Here is a 27,200-nt window from a genome sequence, read left to right as displayed (position 1 = left end):
GTTAGCTTAACGGAGATGGAGTGTCCCTTTAAAAAGACTGTGTTCGAATCAAATATTCACTATCTCACCCTATTAAAAATCATGATCAGATCTAAGTCTTTTAACAATCAATGGCGTATCTAATCTCATTAATAATAAAACAATCATTATCTAACAGATGTAATATTCATGTATAATCTTATTAATAATCAGTATTTAACCCTATTAATAATCAGTATCTAACCCTATTAATAATCAGTATCTAACCCTATTAATAATCAGTATCTAACCCTATTAATAATCAGTATCTAACCCTATTAATAATCAGTATCTAACCCTATTAATAATCAGTATCTAACCCTATTAATAATCCGTATCTAACCCTATTAGTAATCAGTATCTAACCCTATTAGTAATCAGTATCTAACCCTATTAGTAATCAGTATCTAACCCTATTAATAATCGGTATCTAACCCTATTAATAATCAGTATCTAACCCTATTAGTAATCAGTATCTAACCCTATTAGTAATCAGTATCTAACCCTATTAATAATCAGTATCTAACCCTATTAATAATCAGTATCTAACCCTATTAATAATCAGTATCTAACCCTATTAGTAATCAGTATCTAACCCTATTAATAATCAGTATCTAACCCTATTAATAATCAGTATCTAACCCTATTAATAATCAGTATCTAACCCTATTAATAATCCGTATCTAACCCTATTAGTAATCAGTATCTAACCCTATTAATAATCAGTATCTAACCCTATTAATAATCAGTATCTAACCCTATTAGTAATCAATATCTAACCCTATTAGTAATCAGTATCTAACCCTATTAATAATCAGTATCTAACCCTATTAATAATCAGTATCTAACCCTATTAGTAATCAGTATCTAACCCTATTAATAATCAGTATCTAACCCTATTAGTAATCAGTATCTAACCCTATTAATAATCAGTATCTAACCCTATTAGTAATCAGTATCTAACCCTATTAATAATCAGTATCTAACCCTATTAGTAATCAGTATCTAACCCTATTAATAATCAGTATCTAACCCTATTAATAATCAGTATCTAACCCTATTAATAATCAGTATCTAACCCTATTAATAATCAGTATCTAACCCTATTAATAATCAGTATCTAACCCTATTAGTAATCAGTATCTAACCCTATTAATAATCGGTATCTAACCCTATTAATAATCGGTATCTAACCCTGTTAATAATCAGTATCTAACCCTATTAATAATCAGTATCTAACCCTATTAATAATCAGTATCTAACCCTATTAATAATCAGTATCTAACCCTATTAATAATCAGTATCTAACCCTATTAATAATCAGTATCTAACCCTATTAATAATCAGTATCTAACCCTATTAATAATCAGTATCTAACCCTATTAGTAATCAGTATCTAACCCTATTAATAATCAGTATCTAACCCTATTAGTAATCAGTATCTAACCCTATTAATAATCAGTATCTAACCCTATTAATAATCAGTATCTAACCCTATTAGTAATCAGTATCTAACCCTATTAATAATCAGTATCTAACCCTATTAATAATCAGTATCTAACCCTATTAGTAATCAGTATCTAACCCTATTAATAATCAGTATCTAACCCTATTAGTAATCAGTATCTAACCCTATTAATAATCAGTATCTAACCCTATTAATAATCAGTATCTAACCCTATTAATAATCAGTATCTAACCCTATTAATAATCAGTATCTAACCCTATTAATAATCAGTATCTAACCCTATTAATAATCAGTATCTAACCCTATTAATAATCAGTATCTAACCCTATTAATAATCAGTATCTAACCCTATTAATAATCAGTATCTAACCCTATTAGTAATCAGTATCTAACCCTATTAGTAATCAGTATCTAACCCTATTAATAATCAGTATCTAACCCTATTAATAATCGGTATCTAACCCTATTAATAATCGGTATCTAACCCTATTAATAATCGGTATCTAACCCTATTAATAATCAGTATCTAACCCTATTAATAATCAGTATCTAACCCTATTAATAATCAGTATCTAAACCTATTAATAATCAGTATCTAACCCTATTAATAATCAGTATCTAACCATATTAGTAGTCAGTATCTAACCCTATTAGTAATCAGTATCTAACCCTATTAGTAATCAGTATCTAACCCTATTAGTAATCAGTATCTAACCCTATTAATAATCAGTATCTAACCCTATTAATAATCAGTATCTAACCCTATTAATAATCAGTTAATAATCAGTATCTAACCCTATTAATAATCGGTATCTAACCCTATTAATAATCAGTATCTAACCCTATTAGTAATCAGTATCTAACCCTATTAATAATCAGTATCTAACCCTATTAATAATCAGTATCTAACCCTATTAATAATCAGCATCTAACCCTATTAATAATCAGTATCTAACCCTATTAATAATCAGTATCTAACCCTATTAATAATCAGTATCTAACCCTATTAATAATCAGCATCTAACCCTATTAATAATCAGTATCTAACCCTATTAATAATCAGTATCTAACCCTATTAGTAATCAGTATCTAACCCTATTAGTAATCAGTATCTAACCCTATTAATAATCAGTATCTAACCCTATTAATAATCGGTATCTAACCCTATTAATAATCGGTATCTAACCCTATTAATAATCAGTATCTAACCCTATTAATAATCAGCATCTAACCCTATTAATAATCAGTATCTAACCCTATTAATAATCGGTATCTAACCCTATTAATAATCAGTATCTAACCCTATTAGTAATCAGTATCTAACCCTATTAATAATCAGTATCTAACCCTATTAATAATCAGTATCTAACCCTATTAATAATCAGCATCTAACCCTATTAATAATCAGTATCTAACCCTATTAATAATCAGTATCTAACCCTATTAATAATCAGTATCTAACCCTATTAGTAATCAGTATCTAACCCTATTAGTAATCAGTATCTAACCCTATTAGTAATCAGTATCTAACCCTATTAGTAATCAGTATCTAACCCTATTAGTAATCAGTATCTAACCCTATTAATAATCAGTATCTAACCCTATTAATAATCAGTATCTAACCCTATTAGTAATCAGTATCTAACCCTATTAGTAATCAGTATCTAACCCTATTAATAATCAGTATCTAACCCTATTAGTAATCAGTATCTAACCCTATTAATAATCAGTATCTAACCCTATTAGTAATCAGTATCTAACCCTATTAGTAATCAGTATCTAACCCTATTAATAATCAGTATCTAACCCTATTAATAATCAGTATCTAACCCTATGAATAATCAGTATCTAACCCTATTAGTAATCAGTATCTAACCCTATTAGTAATCAGTATCTAACCCTATTAGTAATCAGTATCTAACCCTATTAGTAATCAGTATCTAACCCTATTAATAATCAGTATCTAACCCTATTAGTAATCAGTATCTAACCCTATTAGTAATCAGTATCTAACCCTATTAATAATCAGTATCTAACCTTATACTCATTATCATATCTAACTATATTAATAATAGTTATCGTATCTAACCCCATTCATCTAATTGATATTCATTATACAGCGATATAGATGAAAGATATTAAATACTGATCGAGATATCGATAACCTTTACATATTTTGATGTCCGGGCCCTCCTGTCTTTTACCTCTCTGTGTGTTTTGTTTGCTCGTCAGGAATTCCTAACGTTGTTATTGTATTTTCAGACGGTTTTGTTATGGTGGATAATATCGATGTCTATCAGGATATTTTGCACATTGGTAACTCCAGGCAGAACTCTCTGGACGTTTACGATGACATTGAAAGGTAAGTTCTGCCAGTCCTTTGGTGGCCTTGGTTATTAAAAGCTATTATGTTTCATATATTTTTTTATTCCTTCTAGTGGAAGAACAATCGATGGATCCTATTCATCAAACAATTGTAAGTTTTTATTTTTCCAATAAATTTTAAGTGTTTTGAGGAAAGTGTGATAATCATGACATGCGCGAGGGTGTGTGTAAGTTACCCCGAGACACAACTCGGGGCCCGTTTGTCTTCTAAATCCTCTGTCTAGGTCGTGACAGGAGAGTTTACTGGTGTTTTGGTTAGCTTGTTATATTTTTAAAGAAAACAAATGCCTTTCTGTCTTTGGGAGCAAACAATTTGGGTCTCGGGAGCAAACAATTTGGATTTTGTACCTTGTTTTGGATGTCCTTCTTGTTTAAGGCATATTTAGATGGTAGTTTCCTTTGGATGTGAATGCTCTGTATTTGTATTTGGAAGCTGGTTTTCTAAAATTGAATGTTTTAACGTTTAGCTATAATTTGAACACTGAGTGATAATCTGCGGGATGCTGCATGTGGAATAAAGATGCCGAACGCCTTTTACAGAAGTGTTGAGTAGAGTCTATAATTTAGGGTCACCCGTAGTCAGGACCATAACCTGGACTAGGGGTAGGCGAACTTTTAGTGGTCCTGTGCCAATACAAGATCTTGAAGTCTCTTGGCGTGCCGATTGCCGTATTGTTTTTGTGCTATTTATGGTTGCTGCAGTTGTTTTGTAACGTTGTATTTGTGTGTATGTGGGCTGTTTTGTTGTCTATGCTTATGAGTCGTTTGTGGTATGTGTCAGAGGCTGTTTGTGGGGTTGTGTGAGTATATGTGGATTGTCAATTTTGTTGTGTTTGTGGGGACAGTGTGTGTTTGTGTATGGTCTGCTTGTATTATTTGTATGAGGAAGAGACCTCTTCTGCAGCTCTGTGTATATCTAGCAGTGTGGACTGGGCTAACCAGGTACAGGTCAAGGGAGGAGCTGAGATGCAGTAGCTGTGATAACTGCTGTTAGCTACTCTACTCCAGAGCAGATTTCCACTCACAAGAGCTTGGAGGAAGATCACTTCCTTTAAGTGCTGCAATGTATATATTGAGGATTGTCCCTCATCACCTGCCATCACAGGTTGGGTTGCACTAGCAGATATCTGAAGTCCCACTGGACTCCTGACAGGACAGAGCCTGTTTGTCTGGAAGCCTTGACTGCCGTTCTAGGGCACATGTGCCCTAGATTGCTGACCTCTGACCCACGGGTCAGAGAGAAGACTACTATCTTGAGCCCCCTGAACTGAAACTGCAGTTTAGAGTCACCCTTAAATTAGATTATAGTTGCTCTGAGACAAGGTCACCCCTGGAGAGTCTATTTCTCATGAGACATGGTCACACTGGAGGGTCACCTTGACATTAGATCAGTCTGGTTATTGTGAGACATGGTCACACTGGAGGGTCACCTTGGGATTAGATCTGTCTATCATGAGACAAGGTCGCACTGTAGGGTCACCTTGAAATTAGATCAGTCTGCGTGAGACAAAGCCATACTGTAGGGTCACCTTGAGATTAGATCACTATGTTTATTGTGAGACAAGGTTGCAATGAAGGGTCACCTTGAGATTAGATCAGTTTGTTTATCGTGAGACATGGTCTCTGACAAAACCCCATATTCCATTGACCCAGTTATTTTTCCCTGCGTTCGGTAGACTAATCTACTGAACACCGACCACCCCCCTGGCTCATTTAACTTCAAAGAAACCATGAACTTAAGTGCTCTCTGTGTGGCCAACATTCGTATAACCGAACAACACGTGCGCTAGAAAACGGTGGCCGTCTTGCCTACCGAAAGCAGGCAGCGGTACCTGGTCGTCGAGTGTCTGGAACTCTAACGCGGGCACTCGACCCCGCGGACACTGGTGATTTGGGATGAACCCCTGCTTCTTTCCACGACAAGCCAGGTGTGTGCTGTTCGGTAGGATTGTTTGCATGAACAAGGTGAACAATCGCTACCTATGAGCTAGGGGAACCATTTGGTATTTCTTTCATTTTGGGACCCCGGTGGCGATTCGGCTGTATTCGTGGGATCTGAGCGATATTTGGACTTTTGGGGTATTTTATGTTTTATTTTCTGTAAATCTAGTGTCTGGGAGATCATTAGTTTAGTTTAAGCAAAGTAAACTCACGTATCTCCCAGACACAGAGACGCCTACAGTGTCACTTTAAGATTTAGAAACATCTCAATCAAGAGTAAAAGGGGTAAACTAGCCATAAATAAAGCAACAAATAACTTTTTTTGATGCGTCAAAAATGCATTTATTTGATATGCTTCTTATGTTTACCGTTCCATTGTATTTCTGGTCTGATATAATAACTACACTTTCTATACCAAGAGTGCAAAAACGCACGTATTTCACACTCCTCTGATCCATTATAATTTTGCATTTTCTTGCTCGTCTTTTATTTTTCCGTTTGTGACCCATTTACACCTTGCTGTTTGTTTCTTGTCCCTCGTGCCTTTTCAGCTTTTGATGATAGCCAAGATCTCTATGAAGATGCTAGCAGCAGCAGTGGCGCAGTATTAAACAGGTCAGTAAACTATATTCTGAATTTTATCAGTTCTTATTAGTGCAGACACCATGATGGGGTATAATCTTAACCAGTCTCTGGTCTGTTCCTGAAACCAAGACAAACCAGGCTTGTTTGTTGTTTGTGTAACATCACATGTGCGGTGATCTTGTCCAAACATATATTTAGTAAATGCACGGTCTACTTTCTTCTTGTGCCTCACTCGTTAAAGCCTTTTAGAGAAATACTAATATCACCAGTGATCCAGCCGCTTTAACCCTGCGATGTAAAACACTGACATTTTTTGGAAATTGCAATGCTTCCTGACAGCCACTAGAGGTGATATCTCCTCGTGAATGGTGTAAAACTCAGTCTGGGAATCAATGCTGCTGACAGGAGGGCCGTGAATGCGTAACCTCAATCCATTGCTTTCCTATAAGAAGCTGTGAATTGGAGGAGATCGCGGTAGACAACAGGCTGTGGGAACCCAGGGTCATAGTCTCACTCTGAGATGGACTCCGTAATCTACCCCACCAGCGAGAACATAGGTTCATGTCCATGAAATACTTGAGCTGATGTTTCAGGGAATCCGTATTATCTATACTCAGGGGGTCTCCCGACTGGGCATGTTTGCTTTCATCGGACTACATTTCCCAGAATCTATTTATTTATTACTGGCATTTATAAAGCGCCAACAGATTCCGCAGCGCTGTACAATTAGTGGACGTACAATATACACAGACAAATACAAGAGGTAGAGAGAGCCCTGCCCGTAAGCTGATACCAAGCCAATTAAGCTCTTTTATACAGAGTGCATAGCTAGATAGCCCGTGAGCTTACAATTTAATGCCAGCTTTTGATCACTGCCTGGAAGAGAGTTAACATCGAGCAACCCCGATAAAGCCACGTTGGAAACTCCTGGACCGTCCACACATCCCTAAAATAACTTCACATCCTCGAGTTTTCCACGGTATAAGGCCTGCCTGCTTAAAGGGACACAATTCAGCTCTTGCAGTATTAACAGAAAGCCACAAGAGGCGCTTCCCTATCATTAGTCGACTTTTGATCGCCAACTGACACTGGGCGTGAGAGGGGGATGGACGAGCGAAAGGGGCCCTATAGTGATAGGAAGACAATTTTGTATTCCTTGTCTGTAGTTTACTTTTATTTCTATGCTGTGAGATAGCTCAGCAGTTAATGCTCCAACTGCAGGGTTTGTTCCTGGTTAGATGTCCCGGATAGTCAATTAGTCCGCCTTCCTTCCAAGGTCGATGAGATGAATGCTATAAGTAAGTGGGGGTAATTCATTTTTACACTTAAGTGGAACATGGAACCGGGTTCAATACACAGATATTATTAATGTAAAAAACAATGTATTATTGAGAAGGGTCTACATCATAGAATAGCTGCTTTCTTAGTACTTAGTCCGTCGGCTCCTGGACATTTTTATGACATGCGTGTTTATTCATTTTAGCTCTGGAGGAAAAAGTCTAAAGAACATCTTCAAGAAGGACCCGAAAAAGGTTGACACCGGGTAAGATGCTTGTGACCTATTGTCTTTCAGTGGAAATGTCCATATAATAGGTGAGCAGACCATCCCGAGAGATGCTGACTGTCCCTCTAAACATTTTAACAAACCGAAACTTCTTCTCTTTGCGTTTTTTTATTTCCATTTCCACCCCAGCCTGTAATTTAATGATATATATTTTTTCTAAGGACTTCATGCACCAATACAACGTTAATGCCTCATTGATATTCTGCAATTTTTTTTCATGCTCAAATCTCCCTCCATAACCCCCGTCCCCGTCACTGCCTGAGCTGAACTGGGAAGTCACCATCACTGGGAGCAGAAGGACACTTTACAAAGGTTCCTACATTGTTCCTATGTCTAAGTCACCCTGTGCCCATTATAGGTGCAAGGTGATTATAATGTGTGCGTATATTGTTAATTGTTTGCCTGCTCTCCTGTCGTGCTGAGGATTACTACTTGCAATTTCAATGCTTTCCTATGGGGAAATGAGCGACGCTGGAGGTCCTCACACAGCGTGAGGACGTCCAGCGACGCTCTAGCACAGGTTTCCTGTGCTAGGAACCAGGAAGTGCCCTCTAGTGGCTGTCTAGTAGACAGCCACTAGAGGTGGAGTTAACCCTGCAAGGTAATTATTGCAATTTATAAAAAACTGCAATAATTACACTTGCAGGGTTAGGAGTAGTGGGAGTTGGCACCCAGACCACTCCAATGGGCAGAAGTGATCTGGGTGCCTGGAGTGTCCCTTTAAGTAGGAACTCTCCACCCTACTATAATCGAGTACAAACAAAACTACTATTTTACAAATCAATGTCAGATAGTGAGGCGTGTGTAGCACTAAACAAAGAGACACTTACCCCTAAGATTCTTAGGGAATATATAGGGTGAAAGTAATCCCTAAAAGGGAACAGAAAATATATAGTGCAATATATTGTGATTAAATGGTGAGGATAGTGTCTTTATTGGAATCACTCACATGGTTTAGAGCCTCTTAAGGACCGGCTCTGATCTCTTCCGACACCCTAGACGTCCATATTGTGCAAAAACCTCAATAATGGAGATAAAAAATGGGAAAGCTTTTCACCCAGATACTGGATCAATCCATGACGCATTGATCAATATTATTATTGTTATTATTGTATTTCTGGCATTTATCTGAACATACATGTTTGGATCAACAGCAAAAACATATGTGAGGAAGGCTAAACTTGATGGAGGCAAGTCTCTTTTCAGCTATGTAACTATATAACTATGTAACTATGTAACTATGTAGCTGTGTAACTATGCAACTGTGTAACTATGCAACTGTGTAACCGTGTAACTAACTATGCAAATGTGCAACTGTGTAACTATGCAACTGTGTAACTATGCAACTGTGTAACTATGCAACTGTATAACTATGTAACTGTATAACTATGTAACTGTGTAACTATGCAACTGTGCAACTGTGTAACTATGCAACTGTGTAACTATGCAACTGTGTAACTGTGTAACTATGCAACTGTGTAACTGTGTAACTATGCAACTGTGTAACTGTGTAACTATGTAACTATGCAACTGTGTAACTGTGTAACTATGTAACTATGCAACTGTGTAACTGTGTAACTATGCAACTGTGTGACTATGCAACTATGCAACTGTGTAACTGTGTAACTATGCAACTGTGTAACTATGCAACTATGCAACTGCGTGACTATGTAACTATGCAACTGTGTAACTGAGATTTTCTTTTCCTATTTCCTTCACATTTGCAGATCCGTCTCCCCAACATCTTTAGGTAGGTGATGTTGGATTTTATACAGTGAATGATTAACTTGGAGTACGGCCCTGCAAGGTCTCCCACCTAGTTTGTGTTTAAATGGTGATATCGTCAGAAAAGATAGAACTTGAAATAATAGAATAATAATGTAATAATGTATTAGGGGGAGTATAACAGGATTTCCCTCTTTATCGCCAGTTTATTGAAATTCGAGTTTTCTAGACACATTTGATGTAATTTTACCGATTCACTTCACACGGAAACGCTGTGATTTCCAAGCTGTGCACCGTGCACATGAGCCACATCCCGTCCTTTAAGTTGGAGTAGGGTGTATCTGCCTTGCCAGCTAATGGGGACTACATTTCCCACAGTGCTTTGTGTTAACCTCGTTGACCCTCTTTAGGCAAATCTCTGTGAATGATCCATTACATTAGAAGGTCCTACTGATGGAGGTTGGAGGGACGATTGATGTCCCCTCACAACTCCACAGCCCTAATCTGCCATACCCGCAAATTGTGTGTCAAACCCTCATATTGTGTGTCAAACCCTCATATCGTGTGTCAAACCCTCATATCGTGTGTCAAACCCTCATATCGCGTGTCAAACCCTCATATCGCGTGTCAAACCCTCATATCGCGTGTCAAACCCTCATATAGCGTGTCAAACTCTCATATAGCGTGTCAAACTCTCATATCGCGTGTCAAACCCTCAAATCGCGTGTCAAACCCTCATATCGCGTGTCAAACCCTCATATCGCGTGTCAAACCCTCATATCGTGTGTCAAACCCTCATATCGTGTGTCAAACCCTCATATCGTGTGTCAAACCCTCATATTGTGTGTCAAACCCTCATATCGTGTGTCAAACCCTCATATCGTGTGTCAAACGCTCATATCGCGTGTGAAACCCTCCTATCGCGTGTGAAACCCTCCTATCGCGTGTGAAACCCTCCTATCGCGTGTGAAACCCTCCTATCGCGTGTGAAACCCTCATATCGCGTGTCAAACCCTCATATCGCGTGTCAATCTCTCATATCGCGTGTCAAACTCTCATATCGTGTGTCAAACCCTCATATCGCGTGTCAAACCCTCATATCGCGTGTCAAACCCTCATATCGCGTGTCAAACCCTCATATCGTGTGTCAAACCCTCATATAGCGTGTCAAACCCTCATATAGCGTGTCAAACCCTCATATCGCGTGTCAAACCCTCATATCGCGTGTCAAACCCTCATATCGCGTGTCAAACCCTCATATCGCGTGTCAAACCCTCATATAGCGTGTCAAACCCTCATATCGCATGTCAAACCCTCATATCGCGTGTCTAACCCTCATATCGCGTGTCTAACCCTCATATCGCGTGTCAAACCCTCATATCGCGTGTCAAACCCTCATATCGTGTGTCAAACCCTCATATCGTGTGTCAAACCCTCATATAGCGTGTCAAACTCTCATATAGCGTGTCAAACCCTCATATAGCGTGTCAAACCCTCATATAGCGTGTCAAACCCTCATATCGCATGTCAAACCCTCATATCGCGTGTCTAACCCTCATATCGCGTGTCTAACCCTCATATCGCGTGTCAAACCCTCATATCGCGTGTCAAACCCTCATATCGTGTGTCAAACCCTCATATCGTGTGTCAAACCCTCATATAGCGTGTCAAACCCTCATATAGCGTGTCAAACTCTCATATCGCGTGTCAAACTCTCATATCGCGTGTCAAACTCTCATATCGTGTGTCAAACCCTATTATCGCATCTGAAACCCTTCTATCGCATGTCAATCTCTCATATAGCGTGTCAATCTCTCATATCGCATGTCAAACTCTCATATCGCATGTCAAACGCTCATATCGCGTGTGAAACCCTCCTATCGCGTGTGAAACCCTCCTATCGCGTGTGAAACCCTCCTATCGCGTGTGAAACCCTCCTATCGCGTGTGAAACCCTCCTATCGCGTGTCAAACCCTCATATCGCGTGTCAAACCCTCATATCGCGTGTCAAACCCTCATATCGCGTGTCAAACCCTCATATCGTGTGTCAATCTCTCATATCGCGTGTCAATCTCTCATATCGCGTGTCAATCTCTCATATCGCGTGTCAAACTCTCATATCGCGTGTCAAACCCTCATATCGCGGGCTCGCTCATTTCCACGTGCAAAAAGGCAGTCTGTTTGTACTTGCCCCAAGACTATAGTTACCAGCCTCCCTGATTGCTGCCCCAGGATTCCTCCATTTACCGGATAAAACTTGGGGAGCAGAGACCCCTGGATTGTTGCTTCAGTTTCTCTTTAAGCTGACATTTTCACAAAATGATCTAAATAAATCGATAAAATGTAATGAATTCCCCCCTCCCCCATTGAGGTAAAGCGATAGGGGCCTGTTTATATAGCGGATTACATACTGCTCATTTATTTCTCACATTAAACTCTAATTGTTTTTTTAGATGGCTCAGCAAGTAATGATCATTATTCTGTTGACATAAATGACCGTTATAACAGGTGAGTTGTTTTTATAAATAATTTTGTGTGTTTGTACAATGGGCGTTGTGAATGTTTATGTTGTGTGCGCAGTGTGTGCAGGGCCGGTGCAAGGATCTTTGCCATCCCTTCACTCCACCCATGATGAGACATCAAAATACCCAACCCATGTGATCGGTCCGCGTCATGACATCACAAAGAATTGCCAGGAATTCAAAGTGAATTTCGTATTTAGGTTAAAAAAAAGCTAAATAGCAAACATGGCTGAATTGGAGCTATTTTATTTTCCAATTTGGTTATTTGGCCGTAAATTAGAAATTCACTTGAAATCCATTTTGAATTCTCACTTTAGTAAATAACCCTGTTAAAGAATAGTTCAAATTATACGTTTCATCATAGGAACACTCCAAACACCATAACAACCCCAGTATAAAGATGGTATAGCTAGGCTGGCCGTGATAATCTGGGAGCATACGCTGCCACTTTTAGTCACCACTTGAGAGCAACAGTACGTCTCTTTTATCCTTGGATATTAATGCATGGGTGTTATAGTAACCTTTGTGTAGAAATTATATTTTGCTTATATATATATATGTGTGTGTGTGTGTACACAGTACATAAAAATATTAATATAATACACCTATAATAATATACATGTATAATACTCTCCCACAATTTAAAGGACCACTAGAGTCACCCAGTCCTGTTCATCTCAATGAAATGGTCTGTGTGCAGTGGTCCTGTAGGTTTAACCACACAAGGTAAAACATTGCCATTTCTCAAAAACTGCATTGTTTACATTGAAGGTTTAAAAATGCCTCTAGTGGCTGTACAGCGGGGAGGGGAGGGGGACTGATTCTATGTAGGGACAGAAACATTATAGTATTTGGAATACAGGTTTATATTCCTAACACTATAGTGTTTGTTTAAAAGTATTTTTTTTTAAGTAGAACTGTCCTTTGTGCACAAATGCAATCACTGACACACACACACACACACACACACACACACACACACATTCAATGGTCCACACACTCAGAATCAGTGACCCATCCACACATAAATTCACTAACCCATGCGGATTGACACCCACACTGACCCATGCGGGCTGACACCCACACTGACCCATGCGGGCTGACACCCACACTGACCCATGCGGGCTGACACCCACACTGACCCATGCGGGCTGACACCCACACTGACCCATGCGGGCTGACACCCACACTGACCCATGCGGGCTGACACCCACACTGACCCATGCGGGCTGACACCCACACTGACCCATGCGGGCTGACACCCACACTGACCCATGCGGGCTGACACCCACACTGACCCATGCGGGCTGACACCCACACTGACCCATGCGGGCTGACACCCACACTGACCCATGCGGGCTGACACCCACACTGACCCATGCGGGCTGACACCCACACTGACCCATGCGGGCTGACACCCACACTGACCCATGCGGGCTGACACCCACACTGACCCATGCGGGCTGACACCCACACTGACCCATGCGGGCTGACACCCACACTGACCCATGCGGGCTGACACCCACACTGACCCATGCGGGCTGACACCCACACTGACCCATGCGGGCTGACACCCATACACACACTGAAACCATACACACACTGACCCATGCAGACACTGACCCATGCAGACACACACACACTGACTTATGCACACACACTGACCCATGCAGACACACACACACAAGCACACTGACCCATGCAATCACACACACACAAGCACACATTCTCTACAATTCTAAAATACACTTCATTGCATATATCAGTTAGAAGCCTGGCATCCCATCACATCCTTCATCAGCCACACTTCCTGCTCCCACGCACTTGACCCCAAGTACAGGGAAGGGGGCAGGACTCAGGAGAAGGTGAAAAGTGGACCCAGTGCAGGACTTACTGGGACACTCTCTCCCCCCTTCATTAATCTCTCCCACTAACATGTCCCCACGCACAGTGCAGGGGGCAGGAGCGCACAGACGCTGAACCCACACGTTTCCTGATGAAATGGGGATCATGCCAGGCGACAGTGTAAGTGAAGGGCGTTCTGCGGCCGCTGGCGCCTGGCTGCCATGCTGAATAGCATTTTTTTTTCAGACCATGTTGCCAACGGCACGGTGCCTCCACGGGTCTGGCGCCCTTGGTTGCCTAGTTTCCTAATGGAAGCGCCAACCCTGAGTGTGTGTGGTGGGTGCAGTGTGGGTGTGGGTATGTGGTGGATGTAGTGTGTGTGTGTGGGGGTGCTGTGTGTTTTTGTCTGTAGTGGGTGCTGTGTGTGTGGAGGCTGCTGTGTGTGTGGGGAGGGATGCAGTGTGTGTGTGTTTGGTGTATGTGGTGAGTGCATGGTGGGTGCTGTGTTTGTGGTGGGTCCTGTGTTTGTGGTGGGTGCAGAATGTGTGTGGGGGTGTGTGGTGGATGTAGTGTGTGTGTGTGGGGGTGCAGTGTGTGTGGTCGGTGCTGTGTGTTTTTGTCTGTAGTGGGTGCTGTGTGTGTGTGGAGGCTGCTGTGTGTGTGGGGAGGGATGCAGTGTGTGTGTGTTTGGTGTATGTGGTGAGTGCATGGTGGGTGCTGTGTTTGTGGTGTGTGCTGTGTGTGTGTGTAGTAGATTCTGTTTGCGTGCGTTGTAGTGTTTGTCTGTGGTGAGTGTTGCGTGTGGTTCAAGTGTTTGTGGTGGATGGTGTGTGTGTGTGTGGGAAGGTGCAGTGTGTGAGGCGGGGATGCAGTGTGTGGTGGGTGCAGCGTGTGTCTGTGTTTGGCTAGTGTATGGTGGATGTGTGGGGGGGTGCTGTGTGTGTGTGTGTGTGTTTGGTGGCTGATGTGTGTGGGCATTTATTTAAACCCTACTTTAGTTTAACAGATATTACTGATATGCTCTCTGTGTTCCCATCGTCCTGACTCCTTAATAGCAGTAGAGGGCGCTGTGCTTTTCTGCAGCAGCTGTATAAATCCATACTTTATTCTTTAAAGTCACAGTGTGTATGTGTAGCAGGTCAGGTGAGAAATTCTAAGTTTTTATTTTGTTTTATTTTCTTCTTTGTAAATAAATCCATTCATAATCCCAGCTGGGAATCCTAATCTAAGAGAGGAACTGCTTTTCCTCCATTAAAGGGACACTTCCTTTCAATAAAGTGGTTATGGTGCCATGAGGTCCTGGGCGCTGTTTTACCCTAAGATGGTGTTTGTGCGCTCTGCCCTTCTCCTTTTGCTGATAGTTTGAGATTGCGATGAAGTTGTTATGGTACCAGAGTGGTCCTTACAGATTTACACAGAAAATCCTTCTTTTTATGCTTCAATTCATTATTTGATGCTAATGGTTCTCAGATTTTTCACTTTTTTTGTCTGTGAGAATGTTCATCATTAATACTGTATGTGCAGTGTCCCAATCCGGCCATTTAAAAAAACTCTAGATTTTCCATACTTTAAGGGTTCTTTTAACTGGAACAGTCCACGTTGGGGGTTCTGTGCCTGTGTTGTCCATGCTGGTGGTGCTGTGCCTGTGTTGTCCATGCTGGGGGTTCTGTGTCTGTGTTGTCCATGCTGGGGGTTCTGTGTCTGTGTTGTCCATGTTGGGGGTTCTGTGCCTGTGTTGTCCATGCTGGGGGTTCTGTGTCTGTGTTGTCCATGTTGGGGGTTCTGTGTCTGTGTTGTCCATGTTGGGGGTTCTGTGTCTGTGTTGTCCATGTTGGGGATTCTGTGCCTGTGTTGTCCATGCTGGTGGTGCTGTGCCTGTGTTGTCCATGCTGGGGGTGCTTTACCTGTGTTGTCCATGCTGGGGGTGCTGTACCTGTGTTGTCCATGCTGGGGGTTCTGTGTCTGTGTTGTCCATGCTGGGGGTGCTGTGCCTGTGTTGTCCATGCTGGGGGTGCTGTGTCTGTGTTGTCCATGCTGGGGGTGCTGTGCCTGTGTTGTCCATGCTGGGGGTGCTGTGCCTGTGTTGTCCATGCTGGGGGTTCTGTGCCTGTGTTGTCCATGCTGGGGGTTCTGTGTCTGTGTTTTCCATGCTGGGGGTGCTGTGCCTGTGTTGTCCATGCTGGGGGTGCTGTGTCTGTGTTTTCCATGCTGGGGGTGCTGTGCCTGTGTTGTCCATGCTGGGGGTGCTGTGCCTGTGTTGTCCATGCTGGGGGTGCTGTGCCTGTGTTGTCCATGCTGGGGGTGCTGTGCCTGTGTTGTCCATGCTGGGGGTTCTGTGTCTGTGTTTTCCATGCTGGGGGTGCTGTGCCTGTGTTGTCCATGCTGGGGGTTCTGTGTCTGTGTTGTCCATGCTGGGGGTGCTGTGCCTGTGTTGTCCATGCTGGGGGTTCTGTGTCTGTGTTGTCCATGCTGGGGGTGCTGTGCCTGTGTTTTCCATGCTGGGGGTGCTGTGCCTGTGTTGTCCATGCTGGGGGTGCTGTGCCTGTGTTGTCCATGCTGGGGGTGCTGTACCTGTGTTGTCCATGCTGGGGGTTCTGTGTCTGTGTTGTCCATGCTGGGGGTGCTGTGCCTGTGTTGTCCATGCTGGGGGTGCTGTGCCTGTGTTGTCCATGCTGGGGGTTCTGTGTATGTGATGTCCACGTTGGGGGTGCTGTTTTTGTGTTGTCCATGCTGGGGCTGCTTCCAGTAATTATAAACCGTTCGCTTGGTGGAGTACAGCAAATGCGCTGTATGTCCACAATGAAAAACCTCTGTTGGGGCTAACATCGATCCAAGCATGATAACTTCACAGTAGGACATTCAACGCTGCGTCTCGTCCCTATATTACTGGTAGCATTTAACTATTAAAGCAACAGTTAATAAATATGTAAAATGATATATATTTTATTTGGTGAGCCTGTTCCTTTACATTGTACCAAATCTTCCTCCTTTTTTTTGTAGCTTGTGAAATGTTAATATAAGGCAAAATAAATCTACCATCAACTATTTCAGGGAGAAAGATGACAAAAAATCGACATTAAAGGGATTCTTCCGAAAGGCCACCAATCAGATTGCTGCTCAAGAGAAAGATGGGTCAGTATGTTTATCTGCTATTTCATCTCATAATCTGATACTTTTGGATTCATTGTTTATTTAAATGTAAAACCTCAGAGTAATGTGTGTTTAAATGACAATGTAATTGTATATAAATGGATACAATGAGTTGTTTTGAAGTATTGCAATAAAGGAAGCAGTTGGTTAGGAGTTGCTCTCAGCCAGACGTCCTAGAAGGACAGTACCAAACCTTACTGTAAAAATGTGTAACGCTAGCAGCGAGAGTATAGAGTAATACGTGAGATGCAGCTAGATCCGGAAATATTTGGACACTGACACCATTCTCATAATTCTGTCTCTTTACGTTACTACAAGGAATTTGAAACCAATCAAAGACCAATCAAAGACTTTCAGCTTTAATTCAAGGGGGTTGAACAACAATATTGTATAAAACATTTCGGAATTACAGCCATCTTCATACACAGACCCCGGATTACAGGGGCTCAGATGTAATTAAACAAATTAACACAATCATAAATAAAATATACAATTTTAATACTTTGTGGAGAATCCTTTGCAGAGATTAACAGCTTGAGGTCTGGAACGCATGGACCTCACCAAACTCTGTGTTTCCTCCTCTGTGATGCTGTGCCAGACCTTTACTGCAGCTGTCTTCAGTTGTTGTTGTTTGTTTGTGGGTCTTTCTGCCTCAAGTTTTGTCTTCACGAAGTGAAATGCACTCGGCTATCGCAGAATATTTCACTTCTTTGCCTTAAAAACTGCTGGGCTGCTGTTGCAGTATGTTTTTGGATCCATCTGTGAAGGAAAGCGGAGTCCCATAAAGTTTGCTGAATTTGGCAGAATCTGAGCAGGTAATATATCCTGATACAGCTCAGAATTCAGCAGGTTATATCTGTCTTCTGTCACAACATCAATAAACTCTAGTGACCCAGTGCCATTGGAAGCCATGCATGCCCATGCCATCACACTGCCTCCACCATGTTTTACAGATCATGTTCTATGCTTCGGACCATGAGTTGTTCCAAGCCTTCTCCATACCTTTTTCTTCCCATCATACTGGTTCAGGTTTATCTTCGTGTCATCTTTTCAAAGAATGCTGTCCCAGAACTTTGCTGGCTTATTTAGATGTTTTCTGGCAAAGTTTAATCTGGCCTTTCTACCCTTGAGGCTTATGAGTGTTTTTCATCTTTGGGTGAACCCTCTGTATTTGCTCTCATTAAGTCTTCTCTTAATATCAGACTTGGATAATGATATGCCTACCTCCTGGAAAGCGTTCTTCACTTGGCTGGATGTTGTGAAGGGTTTTTCTTTACCATGGAAAGGATCCTACGATCATCAGTAAATACACACAGAAGGATCAGCGCTTAGTAACCAAACCAAAGTATAAAGTATAAATAGGTAATATGGCACCACACCTCTACAAGGTAGGGCTCCCTCTAGGCCCCACAGGCACAAGGAGTAATACAGACAAAAAGGGAAATGGAAGTTGTGCCAAAATATGCTAAACAATTTGTCACAATATATGGGTGAAAATATCAACAGAAGGGGTGGAGAACAACAAGTTAAAAGACCAAATAAAACAAAATTTGGTATGGTATATAATAAAAACAATAAAAAATATAACAGAATGTCCAAAATAAAGTCCCAATTAACCACTTGGGGGAAAAAATTGGTTCGGTTCGGCATTCCGAACTTGTGGCTGCTCAGTGTTTAAAAAAAAAAAAAATGGGGCCCCCCTCCCGAGCCCCCACCCGTGGTGTGAGTGGGGGCTTTTAAACTCAACAGGGGACCTATTGTCCTTCTCTCGGCCCCCACCCCTGAGCGGTGGGTGGGTGGGGGCCCTAAAATACTTCAAAGGGGGGGACCTATTGTCCTCCCCCTGGCCCTAAATTACTTGAAAGGGAGGGGACCTATTGTCCCCACCAGCCCCCACCCCTGAGCGGTGGGTGGGGGCCCTAAAATACTTGAAAGGGGGGGACCTGAGCGGCAGGTGGGGGCCCTAAATAGCAATAAGGGGAACGACGACCATTAACTAAGTACCTGTAAAAAAAAAAATTCAACTTACCATTTGATGTCTTCTTTTTTCTAAAATCTTCTTTTTTCAGCCCCATAAAAGGCCAAATAAAAATCCATAATGACCATCGCAATAAGAGAAAAAAAAAAAACAGAGCACAAAAAAAAATCCATCTTCACCCATGGAGGGCTCCACGCAGACTGAGCTCTGCAGGGTGGGGAAAGCTTATAAAGCCTATAAATTCCAAAGAACTTTCCCAAGCTGTGTAAAATGACACAGAGCACTGTGATTGGATGGCTTGAAATCCAGCCAATTAGAGTGCTATGTGTCATTTTACACAGCGTGGGAAAGTTCTTTGGAATTTTCCCACGCTGTGTAATTTGACTCATAACTCTCTGATTGGTTACTTTCAATCCACCAATCCGTGTTGTTATGAGTCAAATTACACAGCGTGGGAAAATTCCAAAGAACTTTCCCACGCTGTGTAAAATGACACAGAGCACTCTGATTGGTGGATTTCAAACCAACCAATCAGAGTCCTGTGAGTGGTAAATGTAGAGACTTACCTGTCAGTCTCTTCATTAACCTGTCACAGCACTCTGATTGGATGGCTTAAACCCACCAATCAGAGTGCTCTGAGCCTAATTGCAGGCCGGGGCAAGGCTTCATAAGCCTTCCTCCGCCCTGCAGAGCTCAGTCTGCGCGGAGCCCTCCATGGGTGAAGAAGGATTTCGTTTTTTAGGATTTAGTTCTAATTGCGACGGTCATTATGGATTTTTATTTGGCCTTTTTTGGGGCTGAAAAAAGAAGATTTTAGAAAAAAGAAGACATCAAATGGAAAGTTTTATTTTTCTTCTTTTACAAGTACTTAGTTAATGGTCCCCCCTCATTATTTTTAGGGTGAGGAGGGTAGGTAGGGATTTTTTTTTTTGGGAGGGGGGTGACTAGGGGTTTGGGGACCCCTAGTCACCTGGGGGGAGGGTTACATTTTTATATAGGGCCCCCACCCACCGCTCAGGGGTGGGAGCAAGGGGGGAGGACAATAGGTCCCCCCCTCTATTGGTGTTTAGGGCCCCCACCAGCCGCTCAGAGGTGGGGGCCAGGGGGATGCCATAAGGTCCCCCCTTATTCTAATTTAGGGCCCCCACCCACCGATCAGGGGTGCGGGCCAGGGGGGATGACTTTAGGTCCCCCCCTTATTGTAATTTAGGGTCCCCACTCAGGGGTGGGGGCCAGGGGGAGGACATTAGGTCCCCCCCTCACTGTAATTTAGGGCCCCCACCCACTGCTCAGGGGGGAAGGACATTAGGTCCCCCCCTCATTGGTATATAGGGCCCCCACCCACCGCTCAGGGGTGAGGGCCAGGGGGAGGACATAAGGTGTCCCCACTTATTGTAATTTAGGGCCCCCACCCACCGCTCGGGGTAGGGGCCGAGGGGGAGGACAATAGTCCCCCCCTTATTTTACTTTAGGGCCCCCACCCGCCGTTCAGGAGTGGGGGACGCGGGGGGGGGGAGGCACAGACTGCTCACTATTTACTAGACATGCCCCATCTCACGTATAGCGAGTAGGGGCATTATTTACTAATACTAAGTAATCTTTACTTAGTATTAGTAAATGTGTCTGAAAGACCAATTCGGGTCTTTCAGCCTTTTAGTAGATAGCTCCCTAATACCGTGGGAATTAGGGAGTTATCTACTTATTCATTCCTGTCATTACATTGACTGGCCAAGTAACTTACATTTTATATGAATGTATGTTACTTGATTGTTGTAAGTGTTGCAAATGCTTACAGGTGAATCCTGGCTATGTTTGTATACTTTTTATTTAAAATTGTATACAGTGTAACATTCTTCTTCTTTCACTGGGTAAGCATATTAGTACTTATGCAATACTGTGCTTCGGAACTTCGGGACTTCGGCAATTCAGCTATTCGGACACTCGGAAGTACCTGAATGTCCGAATGGCCCGAAATTCGTACGAATTCACATTCGGACCGAAACTAATTGCACATGTCTACTCAATTCTGTCAGGGGAATTCTTCTATACTATGCCAGATCAAGGTGTTCTTAGGAGCCATATATAAAAAAAGAGAAGAGAAAAAAAAAAGACTAATAGTGCAGTATGTCCCAGAAGTGGATGATATGAATAAAATAAATCTTATATATTCCTTCTCACGTTTTATAGAGCTTAAAACTAGCTCTAGTATGAATAGCGTACAATGGTATAATCCCCACAGCTACCAAATGCGATTGCCACACCTGGAATAAACTTCAGACCTTTAACCTGCTTAATTGATGAATAAATAATGAAGGATTGTGAGTCAATTGTCCAATTACTTTTGGTCCCTCGAAACAGAGAGGCTACATATTAAAGAGCTGTAATTCCTAAACCCCTCCTCCAATTTGGATGTCAATACCCTTAAATTAAAGCCGAGAGACTGCACTTTAAGCCCATATTCATTATTTTACTGTAACTTGAATTTATTGTGGAAAATAGCCGAAATAACAAAACTTGTGTCCGTGTCCAAATGTTTCCAGACCTAACTGTATTTACACCTTCCATGCAGCATTGCAAGGGGCAGCCAGAGTAATACTGGAGATGGCAATGAACTGGGAAGAAATTACTCTAAACTACGACAACATACAGCATTTAAAATGACTTGAGGGAGAGGCGTTAAAAGCCTGACGCATTTTATGGTGCGGAGAATGTCCCATTTCATTTTATCTGTGTCACTTAGATGAGTCATCCTTAGTAAAGGGACACTCCACTTCCCAACAAAGAGATATATATACACATTATATTTAGTAGATATACCCCTAATTATAACATACATACATTGAATTATGCCCTCCCCTTTTAACCCCGCCTAGACTTTGTTACTGTCCAATCCAAATATCCATGGCTTTGATATTTTAGCTTTAATTTAGCAATTTGAATATTAGTTTGCTACAATTCAATACAATTTGCTGATATATAGGTGTAGCCCTATGTTGGGACTGTCCGGCCTCAGGAGTTTTACCCAGGATTCATCTACTGCCGATATCCCCCATATATTCCATCGCGGTGTTTTTCTTGTCCAGTCATAGACCTCGATCACGTCTCGGAACGTACTGAAAACAGACCGATTAATGTTCTGTTAACGCAATAAATACCATTTTCTGAAATGATAATTTACTAATTAAACGATTTGGTTAATTTATTACTAAATAACTGAAAACAGTTGTTCACTCTTTCATTTTGCAGAAAGATGAATAAAGTATTTGCTAAAGAAGAGAAGACTTTTCGTGACAAGTTCAAGGTACGGGATTTGACCAAAAATAAACCAATAAATAAAATAATAAGGACCGATTGATGTGAATCATTTTATATGAAGAGTCCTAAATATCTCCGAGATACTGACAAGTCGCCATTCTCAGCATCTGACTAAATGATCAATATACTGATACATTCACCGCTTGCTTTTAATATTAATTAATATAATTACTAGTCTGTGCTGTGTTAATAATAATACCTCGGGACACGTTATCACGTAGATCTGGCCCCTGCATCCTCCATGTCCTAAAGCAGGGGTTCCCAACCCAGCCCTCAAGTACCCCCTACCAGTCCAAGGGTGCAAGAGTACCCCCTACCAGTCCAAGGGTGATAAAACATCAATCCAATTGTCCCCCAAAACAAGGACAGAAGGTGCCTGTAGCAAGTGTGTTAAAAAATGATAAGCTTAGAGTCATGTCTACAAATGCTCGCAGTTTAGGGAATAAGATCCATGAACTTGTGGCAATAATGGCAACTGATAGTGTAGATTTAGTCGCTGTTACTGAGACATGGTATAATGAAAAAAATGACTGGGACATAGCAATACCAGGGTACTCTTTATATAGAAAAGACAGGGAAGGCAAGAAAGGGGGAGGGGTGGCCCTGTATGTGAAGGATAGCATAAAATCTAGCCTAATAAAGGTTAGTGAGACGAACATAGAGTCCATTTGGGTTACGTTAGAATTTGGTAATCACACAGTAGTTCGTGTAGGTGTGATTTATAGGCCCCCAGGACAAATTGAAGAGTTAGATAATCTACTAGTTGAAGAAATAGCTAAAATGACAATGAAGGGGGAAGTTATCACCATGGGTGACTTTAATCTTCCTGATGTGAATTGGAAAACAAAAATAGCTACTTGTGCCAGAAGCACACATATTCTAAACTCCCTACTGGGATTGTCTCTAAAACAAGTCGTTGAGGAGCCAACTCGTAAAGAGGCCATACTAGATTTAGTGTTAACAAATGGAGATTTGGTATCAGATATTACTGTAGGTGAAAGTTTAGGATCCAGTGATCATCAGTCAGTGTGGTTTAATATAAGAACAGGGACTGAGTCACACCACACAAAAACAAAAGTTTTAGACTTTAGAAAAACAGACTTTTCTAAAATTAGAATATGTGTAAAGGAGTCATTATCAGACTGGAGCAACTTAAATGGAGTCCAAAATAAATGGGATTATTTAAAAGCTGCACTACTGAAGGCAACAGAAAATTGCATTAGGCTTGTCAGTAAAAGCAAAAAATTCAAGAAACCGCTGTGGTACTCCGCAGATGTGACCAAAATAGTAAAAAACAAAAAGTTAGCATTTAGTAATTATAAAAAAAACCAGAGTGAGGAAGACAGAATGACCTATAAGATTAGGCAGAAACAGGCTAAGCAAGTTATAAGAGCTTCCAAATCACACACAGAACAGAAAATAGCACAGTCAGTAAAAAAGGGGGACAAAACTTTTTTTAGATACATAAATGAGAAAAGAAAAGTAAAACAAGGATTAGTTAGATTAAAAACAAAAGAAGGAAGGTATGTAGATGAGGATAAAGGTCTAGCTGACTGCCTCAATGAATATTTTTGTTCGGTATTTACAGCTGAAAATGAAGGAAAGGGACCTCTGTTAAAAAAAAAGGATAAATGAGTCATTTATTACATGTGAGTTTACAGAGGAAGAGGTTCTATTTCAACTGTCAAAAGTAAAGACAAATAAGTCAATGGGACCTGATGGAATACACCCAAAGCTATTAAAAGAGCTTAGTGGTGTACTAGCAAAACCATTAACAGATTTATTTAACCAATCATTGTTAACAGGAGTAGTCCCAGAAGATTGGAAGTTAGCGAATGTTGTGCCCATTCACAAGAAAGGTAATAAGGAGGAGTCGGGCAACTATAGGCCAGTAAGCCTTACTTCAGTAGTGGGGAAAGTGATGGAAACCATGTTAAAGGATAGGATTGTTGAACATCTAAAAACACATGGATTTCAAGATCAGAGACAACATGGGTTTACTTCAGGGAGATCATGCCAAACTAATCTTATTGATTTTTTTGATTGGGTAACTAATATTATAGATCAGGGTGGTGCAGTAGACATTGCTTACCTAGATTTCAGTAAGGCTTTTGACACTGTTGCACATAGAAGGCTTATCAATAAACTGCAATCTTTGAGTTTGGATTCCAATATTGTTGAATGGGTAAGGCAGTGGCTGAGTGACAGGCAACAGAGGGTTGTAGTCAATGGAGTATATTCGAAGCTTGGGCTTGTCACCAGTGGGGTACCTCAGGGATCTGTACTTGGACCCATTCTCTTTAATATTTTTATTAGTGATATTGCAGAAGGTCTTGATGGTAAGGTGTGTCTTTTTGCGGATATGTAACAGGGTTGATGTTCCAGCAGGGATAAGCCAAATGGCAAATGATTTAGGTAAACTAGAAAAATGGTCAGAGTTGTGGCAACTGACATTTAATGTGGATAAGTGCAAGATAATGCATCTTGGACGTAAAAACCCAAGGGCAGAGTACAGAATATTTGATAGAGTCCTAACCTCAACATCTGAGGAAAGGGATTTAGGGGTGATTATTTCTGAGGACTTAAAGGTAGGCAGACAATGTAATAGAGCAGCAGGAAATGCTAGCAGAATGCTTGGTTGTATAGGGAGAGGTATTCGCAGTAGAAAGAGGGAAGTGCTCATGCCATTGTACAGAACACTGGTGAGACCTCACTTGGAGTACTGTACACAGTACTGGAGACCCTATCTTCAGAAGGATATTGATACCTTAGAGAGAGTTCAAAGAAGGGCTACTAAACTGGTTCATGGATTGCAGGATAAAACTTACCAGGAAAGGTTAAAGGATCTTAACATGTATAGCTTGGAGGAAAGACGAGACAGGGGGGATATGATAGAAACATTTAACCCCTTAAGGACAGACGACGGATATATTCCGTCATGATTCCCTTTTATTCCAGAAGTTGTGTCATTAAGGGGTTAAACACATAAAGGGAATCAACACAGTAAAGGAGGAGACTATATTTAAAAGAATAAAAACTACCACAACAAGAGGACATAGTCTTAAATTAGAGGGACAAAGGTTTAAAAATAATATCAGGAAGTATTACTTTACTGAGAGGGTAGTGGATGCATGGAATAGCCTTCCAGCTGAAGTGGTAGAGGTTAACACAGTAAAGGAGTTTAAGCATGCGTGGGATAGGCATAAGGCTATCCTAACTATAAGATAAGGTCAGGGACTAATGAAAGTATTTAGAAAACTGGGCAGACTAGATGGGCCGAATGGTTCTTATCTGCCGTCACATTCTATGTTTCTATGTTTTTATGTTTCTAAGTCCAGGATTTAGGGATCACCCAGTTGTGTCTAAGGTGTTTTTAGACAGAAAAAAAAAACACTTTAGACACAACTGGGTGATCCCTAAATCCTGTACTCTTAGGGGGTACTTGAGGATAGGGTTGGGAACCACTCTCCTAGAGGAATCGGCTGAGTTCTCCTAGCCAATTCCTGCTCTGCCATGTTTAAATGGGAGGATGAGGCGCATGTTTGACACCGGTCACAAGGATTGTTAATAGAATAACACACAATCTCGATTCCTCACTGAGTAGCGTTTCATTCGAAGTGTGTTCTGCCAGAGAACTGGGTCACTGTGAGGTACAAATAGATTTTCCCTGATTTCAGTGAAAAACAAGCACTAAGCATCACACAAGCGAGCTAGGAACATTCCGCACGGTTTAATTATAAAACATGAGACCATTGAAGCTGGCGTGGAATGTATCCAGTGTTATTTTATAGCAACTAGACCCTGGTTATATCTCTGCAGATACATTCGGGTTCTTCATTTCTTTAATATTGGAGTGCTAGCTCTTTGTACAATGCCAATCACTGATTATATTTATTTCTATACAGTACTCTGGAGATATTGTGGTCAGTAATACGGCGATAGTCACCGAGCAAGCGATTACCTCGCCAAAAGGTAAATATGGTCTGCCGGTGAAGCCGGGAGAAAGGCTCGATGTCATTGACGTTTCTTCAGAAAATCTCATCATCTGTCGCAATGCTGTGGGCAAATGTAAGTTATTACCTTCCTCCTCTCTGGACGTTGTGGGTTAAATCGAAATTAAATATCTACAATCGACTTCTATAAATATTGGGGGGAAAAAAGATACACATACAATCCCTGCTTTCTGTGTGGGGGTTTTATAGGGGTTTATGGGACAAAGAACCCCCACAGGCCATAATATGTGGCTGTGACTCCTGGCGCCTCTTCCTGCTCTAACAGGGCTCCTCCTGTACATGTGCTGATGTTTTAGGAATCCTAGAGGTACTCATATTATGTTTTCCATTAAAATTTAGATTTATTAACAATATGCAAAAAATATTATCTGCAAAATGCATTAAAGACTTGGCTCACACTCGGCTTACCATATCTCTCGAAATCTCGTGGGGAGCTTAATAATGCACAGTATGGGCCTTCCAACATTAACTCCATATCCTTTAAATATCTGATTTTACTCTAGTCTTGCGTTCATCACACAATGCAGAGTAAAGGAGAGGTATCCACTGTTTGTTTTTGCTTGGTGTATTAATTCTTGATTCTTTTAATATTTTAGTTGGTTATGTATCCATCGAACATTTAAACTTTGAGTAAGTACAAGTGTTTTGTTTCCCGATACAGTTTCATAATGTGCTGATTATTACGATGTTT

The 27,200-nt window shown here is 41.3% G+C and overlaps 1 protein-coding gene across 1 annotated transcript in view; it reads left to right on the top strand.

Annotated features, from left to right (window-relative positions):
- Window positions 1-26,716, top strand: part of FYB2 (FYN binding protein 2) — a 116,524-nt gene extending 89,808 nt beyond the window's left edge. Inside the window, exons 10-18 of the mRNA XM_063427646.1 lie at window positions 3,749-3,848; window positions 3,925-3,962; window positions 6,364-6,427; window positions 7,881-7,940; window positions 9,689-9,711; window positions 12,140-12,194; window positions 17,105-17,185; window positions 22,428-22,482; window positions 26,402-26,716. Coding sequence (XP_063283716.1) covers window positions 3,749-3,848; window positions 3,925-3,962; window positions 6,364-6,427; window positions 7,881-7,940; window positions 9,689-9,711; window positions 12,140-12,194; window positions 17,105-17,185; window positions 22,428-22,482; window positions 26,402-26,605 — 680 coding nt within the window. The 3' untranslated portion in view covers window positions 26,606-26,716. The remainder of the gene's footprint in view (window positions 1-3,748; window positions 3,849-3,924; window positions 3,963-6,363; window positions 6,428-7,880; window positions 7,941-9,688; window positions 9,712-12,139; window positions 12,195-17,104; window positions 17,186-22,427; window positions 22,483-26,401) is intronic.
- The last annotated feature ends 484 nt before the right edge of the window (window positions 26,717-27,200 follow it).

Source organism: Pelobates fuscus, chromosome 7 (assembly GCF_036172605.1).
Source record: "Pelobates fuscus isolate aPelFus1 chromosome 7, aPelFus1.pri, whole genome shotgun sequence".
NCBI classification, from domain to species: domain Eukaryota; kingdom Metazoa; phylum Chordata; class Amphibia; order Anura; family Pelobatidae; genus Pelobates; species Pelobates fuscus.
The sequence above is the reverse complement of the archived record's forward strand: the minus strand, read 5'-3'. Positions and strand labels throughout refer to the sequence as shown.